At 40.4% G+C, this 10,789-nt stretch overlaps 1 protein-coding gene across 1 annotated transcript in view; it reads right to left on the bottom strand.

Moving 5' to 3' along the window:
• Positions 1 to 1,341: 1,341 nt before the first annotated feature.
• IQGAP1 (IQ motif containing GTPase activating protein 1) overlaps positions 1,342 to 10,789 on the bottom strand; it is a 100,295-nt gene continuing 90,847 nt past the window's right edge. Inside the window, exons 36-38 of the mRNA XM_024766470.1 lie at positions 9,731 to 9,853; positions 5,856 to 5,964; positions 1,342 to 3,677 (exon numbers count right to left, since the gene is read on the bottom strand). Coding sequence (XP_024622238.1) covers positions 3,564 to 3,677; positions 5,856 to 5,964; positions 9,731 to 9,853 — 346 coding nt within the window. The 3' untranslated portion in view covers positions 1,342 to 3,563. The remainder of the gene's footprint in view (positions 3,678 to 5,855; positions 5,965 to 9,730; positions 9,854 to 10,789) is intronic.

The following is a 10,789-nucleotide window of genomic DNA, read 5'->3' as shown; positions in this document are numbered from 1 at the left end:
CTGCAGCACCGCTGAGGCACCCCAGCTCCTTTCTGCGAGGCCTCACGGTGGCCACTCTATTCGAGCATCACCCCAGGTGCTATCCACCTTCCTCCTCTTATTTTCCTCTCGTCCTGGTCTCCTTACTTAACATTATACTTGATAAGCACCTTCCTAACTCCCTCTATTTCTTTGCAGGACAATGTAGAGCATGTTGTTAACGTGTATTTCAGGTTTCAGTAACACATGTACTCGATAGCATCTCCCCATTTCGGAATGAGGAAATAGGCTCCGAAGGGGTAACTTCCAGAAGGGCCCACTGCCAGGAAAGCCCAGGTTCTTATCACGTCACTCTTCCTCAGAGGCCTGTGGGATCTCCAGCCATGCACACAAACCATCACCTCCAATTTTGCACTTATGTTTACTTTAGAATTATTCCGTTTCCCCCCCTTGTTTCATATTGTCACTGATTTTCCAATATAGTCTGGCCACAATTTAAAAACACAACAGGATGGGACTTCCCTGGTGGCGCAGTGATTAAGAATCCACCTCCCAATGCAGGAGACATGGGTTTGATCCCTGGTCTGGGAAGATCCCACATGCCGCGGAGCAACTAGGCCCACGCACCACAACTACTGAGCCTGCGCTCTACAGCCCGCGAGCCACAGCTACGGAAGCCCGTGCACCTGGAGCCCATGCTCCGCAACAAGAGAAGCCCCTGCTCGCTACAACTAGAGAAAGCCCACGCGTAGCAACGAAGACCCAACTCAGCCAAAAAAAAAATAAAAACAAAACAAAAACACAACAGGATGCTTCCATATGAATTTGTATGTTAAGTAAGGGTGCCCCCCGGGGCCGTACTTAAAAGGAAACCATTTTTCCTCCCTTTTGCTGCTGTTTACTTTTTCCATATCCAACTTCCCCTAGTCTTTTCTGGTGACTTGTATGTAACACAGAAGTCCCCTGAGGGACACACTATGACCTAGGGTGCCACTGTCATAAAACATTTAATGCTGCTGTAATTTGAAACTTCCAGCCATTAGCTGACATTGAAGTGTCCACCAATAATGATTAAAAACAATTTTGGATTATTAAAAGAAAAACTAAGTGACATTATGTTAGTTCTCCACCTCCCCCACCCCACCCCAGTTCTTTTTATGTGGAGGCTACTTCAAGCATTTTACATTTAAGAAGGCTAAACTCACGAGTTAAAAATTGCTTTGAGATAGCTGACTTGCGTTTGTTCGTTCAAAAAGACTATGAAGGGGTTGTTTTTGTTGTGGTTTTCAATTATTAAATCTCACTCTAGTTAACACTGTTTTGCAGGAACTGCTAACAATGACACTGAGAAAAAGAAACACAAAAACGAACAAATGGCCTTTTATTTCATACAAAGATACAAAGGCAATTGTGTGCAGCAACAATCTGATGGGCAGTCCAAATTCTTGAGGGAGGAAATTCATGGTAAATGTCACGATGGCTGGTTGAAGAGAACGTCAAAGAAGGAGAGAGTTGAGACAGAGATTGCTATAGCTAATAAATTAAAATTAATAAGAGCTACAAGGTTTCAATGCCATGACTTGAGCTCGTCTGGGCATCCTCAACGCTGTTAACACGGTTACTTCTACATAGTTGCCATCAAACTTCTTGAAGTGTATTTTGTGCTATTTTGCATTAGAAGTTGTGTCAAGGGAACTATATCCTTACAAATAATTGAAACATCATATTTTGTTAAAGGAGTTGTGAACTTTGCTCATTGTCTGTCATGGATGTGGCCTTTGGGGCATGACATGCATTTGGGATGAGTATCATCTTTTAAGGTAAAAGGGTTGACAATTTGGTTGGTCCCAGTTTTTGAGGCAATGCTACTTATATAACATCTTCTTTCAATCTGAGGAAAATATTTACTAAAAAATTGTCTTCCAAAATACAACAAAAAACAAGGTCAAGGTAGTGGAGACTCCTTCCGTGGCACTCCACACCTCACCTCTTCACCTGCCTGTGGGCTGCCTGGAGTGTGTAGACTCCTACAACTATTACATTTGCACCCGTGGACCTGACTGAGTAAACAGTCCGTCATGAAATCCACATTTCCAACACTTACATTTGTAATTGGGACACATCACATGATTTGTTATTAATGAAACAGTTTATTGGCTTTAAATATACATCAGTAAATTTTTAAATGTTAGTTTATGTTTTACGATAGAAGAATACTGAACCAAAACATCAGAGAAAACAGAGGCTCAGTAGCATGATTTCAATATATTTTCCTGAATAAAAAGATGTTTTTTAAAAGCATATGACTTAATCTAAGAAGGAAAGCTTCTTAAGCTCAATGTTTAGAATTGGATTGTTTGTGATTAAATTAAAAAACCGGAGTTCATAAAATAAAGGCACAGTGTGGGCAGCAAGAGAAAAGAAAAAGAAATAGGGAAAAATAGATTTTAATATCAAGTATAACATCAGTTGGCTGGTTTTGTTTGTTTTTGTTTCAGTCTATTTAAGGCAAGATTATCTCTCTGCAACCCTGCAGATAAATCCTAGTGTTTTTAGCTATAAGAAAGTTTTAAGAGTTCAGATATACAGATAAGCCAATTAAAAAAAAACCTTTTCTTACAGTATTCTAAAGGCTTTTGAAGCATTATATAAATCTTGAAAATTCCTATCACCCACATTTTAAGAAATAAATCTACACTTTAATAAGACACTCTTAAGATATAAAACAGTTTTGAAAACAATTACATTCTACGCTAGGGCTTACCCATTCCTTTGCCACAGGGACAGAGTGGACTGTCTGTCTGAATCTAGTCAATCTCTGCACTAACACAAATGAGCAGGCGCTCAGACCATTCCGAATTTACCTAAATAGCTTAATTTTATCAGTGGGACTCTCCCATCCACTGAGGAGAGAGTTATACTAACAGAACTGCCCAAATTTAATGGTGAAACTTAAAAACAATATCCCCCTCTTTCTAGAAATGCTTCCTTTGAACACAGAACAGTGACTTCTATTAGCTCCCGCCCATAAAGGAAAACAGAATGGAAGAGAACCAATGACTCCCCGTATCCTTCCATTCTACGGATGAGACAGAAATATAAGGAACTTTATTTTTAAATGACAACCTAATAACTATGGATAACCTGACATTTTAATTATGTGTCTTATATGTATGTATGTTACCGGTGCTAATGGCTTCCACTTCTAAATAACAAGAATTCAAATCCCACCATCCCTATTGCTAATTGAAACAAACACGAAAGCTTACAATATAGTAATGCAACCTCTAAGACTGTAACAACATGAGAGATTTCAGGGGAGTTCTCACTCTTTCTTAAAGGACAGAAGAAAATGCAGGAATAAGAAGGGTCAGACTAAGCTTGAAATACAATTTCCCTACGAACAAGGGGCAACAAATGTCCCATTGAGCAGGAGGGGTTAAACACGTGGCACTGGGGGTGTATCAGATTGAGGCAATGGTGTGGGCTGGGTGTTTGCTTCCTATGAGTAGAGGAACACCCCTAGAAAGGCAGCCGAGAGGCACTTCTTTCTTCATCCTTCTGGGCTGGCAGCAAATGATCAATTACTTCCCGTAGAACTTTTTGTTGAGAAGGAAGATCAGGAGGTTGACATTTACCTTCGCTCTATCAAATAATTTCATGACTGCCACGCCTTCATACTGTAGTTGTAGCAGGTCCTGTTCAAAAAAACATTCTGACAGTTAATCAGGTCTGTGGAACAAGAAAAGGAAGGACACAATGTAGGGAGGGATCCAGAAGGAATGAGGCATGCCTTGTGTGCCAGGTATGAACTGGGGTGAGAAAGAAGTCCCCAACTATGGAACTGCCTGCCCGCAGCCTAGTTCGTCTATGTGATGTGTCACCTGGAGAAGGTGATGGCATTTCAATCCGTGACGAAATATACTAACAACTGAAAACAAGATAAGGCCAGTAATGTCTCAACACTATCTACTAGAGTCTTAATTTCTATTTCAAATGACAAAGTTTTTATACCCTGAACACAAGGGGAAAGAGAGGACTAAATGTTTTTTATGTGTTTACTATGTGTTCCACAACATAGAAGCACGTTAGATAGTGTCTTTTTAAGTCCTGTCAAAAATCCTATCAGGTATGATTATCTCAAATTTAAAGATGAGGCTTCTGAGGCTCAGAGATGTTAAATGACCTGCCCGACAGTACAGAGCTGGAGGTGGTGAATCTGGATCTGACTGCAAAGCCCCTGCTTTCCCCACTACCCTCCACTGTCCAGAACAAATTGAGGAAATCTGAGTGGTTGCACCCCTAAACTTTGGAAGAGTGGTGATGACAAAGCAAAAGTCAAAGGGCTTGAAGGGATCCCGAAAGTTCAACCAATTCATCTTTTGGAAACATCTTAGCAGCTCTATGAGGACGAGGACCCTGGTGCATCACCCGCACCTAACATAATACCTTGCACCTGGCAGTCATTCTGCACTTAACGAATTTGTGCATGGAGGAATACACTACCTGAGGCAGACTGGGCAGCCTACATGAACTTGGAGAAACTGAAGGAATAATAGGATCTTTTCTGTGTAAGGGCTTGAGTTAGCTATGTGCATCACAAAATCATTTCACATCGGTACAGTTAACGTGTTTTGAGGGTCTACTGGTCACTAAGAAGGAAACAAAGACATACTACCTGTCCTTCAGGAGTCTGCAGTTTGGAAGTTAAGAGGAAAATAAGTCAATGCCTGTGGTGAACAGGGGTTGTCTCTACAGGTTATGGAAGTGAAGGAGAAAAAAACTGTGGCTTTGCTGGCGGGGCAAGCTTTAGGGGTTGTAACAACGTGAAAGTCCTCAATAAATGATGGAAGAATAAGGGGTTGGGAGGGAGAGCCCCCATTTAAGGGAGATCAATGTGTGCAAGAGCCGAAATGCACGTTCAGAGAAAGGCCCTGCCCAGCTTCACGGAGTGCAGCCCTGTGTGGGTACCAACGATGAAGCACTGTGTTCACAAAACTAACAGAGGCTGGACATTACCTAGGAATCCTTCTGATGCCCTGACACTGTTCAATGCAATAAAAAGACAGAGATTTCAAAATAAAAATTAGGGATAGTTATGTTACAAAATGATTCACTGCAGAATTCTTTTTGAATTTAAAATGGGATTCGGACGAATTCCCTGGTGGTCCAGTGTTTAAGACTCCGTGCTTTAACTGCCAAGGGCCTGGGTTTGATCCCTGGTTGGGGAACTAAGATCCCACAAGCCATGCGGCATGGCAAGAAAAAAATATATCATATTGCATAATAGTTTCAGATTGGAAATCCAGGTCCATCATTTCTTTTTTCATTCTGATGTAGCTCACGCTGTTGTTTGTTATTTGGTCTGTGATCCCTATTTAGTCAGATTCCAGTAAAAAGTTGTTTTCTCTTAAAAAAAAAAAATCCTCAAAAAATATATAAATATATAAAATGGGATTCAGTTTTACAAAGATGCAATTTACACACACCTTGTCAGAAGTACACCTTTAAGCCCCTATATCAAACCAAAATGAGAGGGGAAAAAAAATATAAAAGATTTCAAGCTACTGAGAAGGTTTATAATTTTGTACTGTCAAGATATGTACCTAAGCATTTTGTTCAAGCCCGAGGTATAAGCTCAATTTAGTGGCAACCTTAAGAGTAAGCTTCAGATATGCTTTCTGAAGATTTACACATCTGCAAAAGCTCTCCAGCCTGTACCACTCAAATCAGACACACAAAACTCCTCAGCTCACTCACTGCTGACTGTGGGCAGCTTTCCCCACATGGGTCTCCTTTTCAGCCATTCTCCTACCTTGACAAGAACACAACTACCTCACACCCAAAGCTTTCGGTTTTACCTGGTGCAAACCCACCTGATAATGTAACATAAACGTCTCCATCTGAACTCCCATGAATTTGGCTTTCACTTCGAAGTCTCCAACTTCTTCTGTTGGACTGATTTCAAAGATAACATTTTTAAACCTGTTGAAACACAACATCGTAAGGGTATGAGTTCCGTGTTCTCATGTAAAAATATTCTGTGAAATGCAGAAAGGAGATGAATAAAGTCTTCAAGAGTGAAAAGGCATACAAAATAAAGGTGCAAAGTACTTCTGCAGGTGAAGCAGTGTGGGATTGCTACTCTAAGTACCATCTACTTTGGGATCTGGAGAGAAGGGTGGCAGCCTCTCCTGGCAGCATTTGCTTTCCACTGGAAGAGGAACCACTGAGGAAGGCCACAAATGGCCTCTGAAGGGATGATGTCAGGAATCCTGTTGGCCTTCCATGTGGCCACTGCTGAAACCTAATGATAAAAGGAGAATCAAGAGGAAATTGGGGGCTTCCCTGGTGGTGCAGTGGTTAAGAATCCACTTGCAGGGGACACGGGTTCGAGCCCTAGTCTGGGAAGATCCCACATGTGGTGGAGCAACTAAGCCCGTGCACCACAACTACTGAGCCTGTGTGCCACAACTACTGAAGCCCGCTCACCTAGAGCCCGTGCTCCACAACAAGAGAAGCCACTGCAATGAGAAGCCCGGGCACCGCAATGAAGAGTAGCCCTGCTTGCCACAACTAGAGAAAGCCCACGCACACAGCAACAAAGACCCGATGCAGCCAAAAAAAAAAAAAAAAAAAAAAGTAAATAAATGAGAGAACTAATTACGTTCTGCAAGTAAAACGTTTAAAGAAATAAAGAGGATATCGGGCTAGAAAGAGGAGGAAAAGATGCATGTTTGAATCCATGCATGTCTGAGGACTGGAAGAGGTAAGTAAGCAAAAGGCGGGGCAGCGGGGGGTGGAGTGGGGATGGTCAGAATGAAAAGAACCAAGAGAGGAGGTTTTCTGAAAGGAGTAGGTGCTACAGATATAAACATACTGAGTACCATCAAATATAAACTACTATTACTGAAAATATTTAGGGTATCACTCACTCTGGATACCTTACATGCCCAGAAGTTTTAATGCACCAGAAGGTGGGAGTATGCTGTTCCCCAGGTGATCAAAGTGTGTCACCCCAGATTTCCAGAACTCAACTACAGAGCAAACTGATCTATTGTGAACAGCGCCGAGAACCATGAAGGATGCAAGAGGGCCACTAAGAAGCTAAGAAGCTAAACGAGAGGTTACAAAATCCATGTACTAAAACACATGCCTTTTACTCAATAGGAGACCCTTTATAAAGATGTTTATTTTACGTGATAAATAATTTTATTTTAACTGGTTTGGTTTGTCATCTGTTTCCTAAGCCCATGGTAGCAAATTAAAAAGAAGAGTCAAATAACAGTAGGCACTTGAACAGTAGTGGCAAATAATGACAAAAAAGAAGGGAGGAGATAATAAATTATAAAACAGATTTGAAAAATGGCATAAAGTGGTCAACTAAAACAAAACCTCAGAAGACCAAGGTCCCCAACTGAAAAAATGATCAGAGAAACCATACATAATAAGCCCTGTTTAAACACACACACACAGGGACTTCCCTGGTGGTTCAGTGGTAAAGAATCTACCTTCCAATGCAGCGGATTCGATCCTTGGTCGGGGAACTAAAATCCCACATGCTGCAGGGCAACCAAGCCCGCGTGCCGCAAACTACAGAGCCCATGCACTCTAGAGCCCCTGCGCCACAACTAGGGAAAGAAAACCCGCATGCCACAGCTAGAGAGAAGCCCCCACGCTGCAACTAGAGACAAGCCCTCGCGCCACAACGAAGTGAAAACCCGCATGCCACAGCTAGAGAGAAGCCCCCACGCTGCAACTAGAGACAAGCCCTCGCGCCACAACGAAGAGCCCACACGCAGCAACGCAAGATCCCGGGTGCCACAACTAAGACCCAACACAGCCAAAAATAAATAAAATAAATATTAAAAAACAAATAAACACACACTAAAAAACTCAACCAGAATTCTAAAAAGTGCAAAATGCTACCTTTTTATCTATTAAGTCAAAAATATCAAAAATTGTTTTATTACTCAATGATGGCAAAGAAGTAGTGAGGTAAGTAAGCACTTTCATACACATTTTAGACACTGCTAGAAAATACTTTGCAATATATATGAATTAAAAAAATTTTTCAACTGCTATGGAAAACAGTATGGCAGTTCCTTAAAAAATTAAAAATAGAATTATCATATGATCCAGCAATCCCACTTCTGGGTATACATCAGAAAGAACTGAAAGCAGGGTCTCAAAGAGGTATTTACACTTCCATGTTCATTGTAACATTATTCGTAATAGCAGAAAGTGGAAGGAGCCCAAATGTCCATCAATGGATGAATGAATAAGCAAAATGTAGTACACGTACACAGTGGAAAACTATTCAGCCTTGAAAAGGAAGGAAATCTGTCACAGGGTACAACATGCATGAACCCTGAGGACATCATGCTAAGTGAAGGAAGCCAGACACAAAAAGACAAGTATTGTATGATCCCACTTATATGAAGCACCTAGGGAGTCAAATTCATAGAAAGAGAGAGGAGAATGCTGGTTGCCCGGGGCTGGGGGGGAAGGGGAAATGGGGAGTTGTTATTTAATGGGTATAGTTTCAGTTTTATAAGATGAAAAGGTTCTGGATTGCACAACAATGTGAATATGCTTAACACTACTGAACTGTACAATTAAAAAATAGTTAAGATGGTAAATTTTATGTTTTGTGTTTTTTACAATAAAAAATATTTTTATACTCTGACCAAAAATTACATTTTTAGGCATCTATGATACAAAAAAAAAATAATAATCTGAGGTAGAATCAAAGATGTACATATAAAGGTGTTATCACATGTGTAATAATGTAAAAAGTAAAATCAACTTAAAATGTTCTACAACAGGTAAATGGCTAAATTAAAACTACAATATGGAATATTATGTGGTCATTAAAAAGGATACCTTCAAACTATGTGAAAAATGCTCACAATGTTATGAGGAAAAAGCTGGATACATGACTATAAACAGTATCATCCCAATTTATGTTAAAAAAATAGGAAGGTAAGTAAGTAATCATAGATAACCTTTATGTGAATAGAGGCACAGAAGAAAATATACTAAAATGATATCAGTGGCTATCTTTGGCTTGTTGGATTATAGGTGCTTTTTCTTTTTCTTTACCACATTTTCAAAGTTCAACAGTGAATACATATTATTTTAGAATCAGAAAAATATAAAAGATTTTTGAAGCAAAATTAAAAAAAAAATTTAAACAGACACAGTAACAGAAAGCTCAGCTGCCTGAGATCACAGGGTTGACTGAGCAGGTACTCAATAAAATGCTTGTTAATGGCAGCTGGGCCAGGACCTGAGGGAGGATGGTCAGGTCAGGTCAGGTCCATGAACCACATGTAAAGCAAGCTGGTGCTTCCCAGAAAAGAAGATGAGGGTAAGCCCCTGGTTCATGCCTCAAGTGGAATAAAGTACACTCCTCTTCTTATTATTCTTTATTTATCCTTGGTTTGGGCACAGAAAAAAAGAAAAATGGAAGGAATGGCTTCCTGCTTTAAAGAGGAAAAGTAGGATGTCCTGAGACAAATGTTCCACAAACAAGGAAAAGAAATACCTCTCTTCTATGACAGGCAAATTAACTCTGAGTATTAGGCCAAATTCTGTACATAATTAATTACTTATTTTAATTAATCAACTATAAACACATATAAAATATAAAAATGATTATCCAGATAAGAGAAATAAAGTCAATAAGATAAAGATATGACAAATAAAAAATCAACATATAAAACAAAGTTAAAAAGCAAATACTCACTGATTCACTTGCAGGTCCTCAATTTCCAGAAGAACTCCTTTTTCATGTAGTCTTGCTGCCGTGTATTTTAGAGAAATCTTTTTGCTTTTCTTTCCTTTCATTTCCCTAGGCTTTTTGGAGACCCTGTAAAAATCACATTATGTCATTTTCTATAGGTAACTATCTACTATGAATCTTTGTTGGTAACTCAAGGATATGAGGTCAGAAAACAAACTTCCCATACACAAGCATAAGTAACAAACCAATTCTAAAATGGCAAATAAATGCTAGGATTCGCCTAAGCAATATCTCTGCAAAACAGGGAAACATTACTAAATTGCTTTTGCCTTTGATTTAAATTATACATTTGAGAACACACGATGAATCTGACAGTGTCTGAATCCTTCTACGTCCCTCTCAGAACCTAAGCACCTAAAGTAAGTGTGAGGGCTTCTAATGCCAGCCTGAGGGAACTGTACTGAACCCCAAGGGAGTCACTCTAAGGCCCTTGGCTGTGCAGAGAAAAAATAAAAATATTTTAGAATACGAAATTTTTAAAAGCATTTAAGCCAGCATAGCAATTACAGAGGAATGGGCGCAAGGAAAAAGAAACAGATGTCAGAAGGTTGTTGGGATAATCAAGGCGAGAAATGGTAAGAAGAGTAAGCAAAGGAAGAATACAGATGAATGAGAATGGTATCTGGGACTCTCAAGGGAAGGGTCTCAAGAACTGGGGCAGAAAAGCTGGTAGTTGTGTAAAAGGTAATAAATCCTTATGGCTGGCAACTGAAATATCTATCAAAATCACAACTGCACAAAAATCTTAACCCAGCAATTACATTTCTAGAAATCTGTCTTCAAAAACATGCCTACAGGGGCTTCCCTGGTGGCGCAGTGGTTGAGAGTCCGCCTGCCGATGCAGGGGACACGGGTTCGTGCCCCGGTCTGGGAGGATCCCACATGCCGCAGAGCGGCTGGGTCCGTGGGCCATGGCCGCTGGGCCTTCGCGTCCGGAGCCTGTGCTCCGCAACAGGAGAGGCCACAACAGTGAGAGGCCCGCGTACCGCAAAAAAAAAAAAA

The sequence above is a fragment of the Neophocaena asiaeorientalis genome, unplaced genomic scaffold (genome assembly GCF_003031525.2).
Source record: "Neophocaena asiaeorientalis asiaeorientalis breed wild unplaced genomic scaffold, Neophocaena_asiaeorientalis_V1.1 scaffold346, whole genome shotgun sequence".
NCBI classification, from domain to species: Eukaryota; Metazoa; Chordata; class Mammalia; order Artiodactyla; family Phocoenidae; genus Neophocaena; species Neophocaena asiaeorientalis.
The sequence above is the reverse complement of the archived record's forward strand: the minus strand, read 5'-3'. Positions and strand labels throughout refer to the sequence as shown.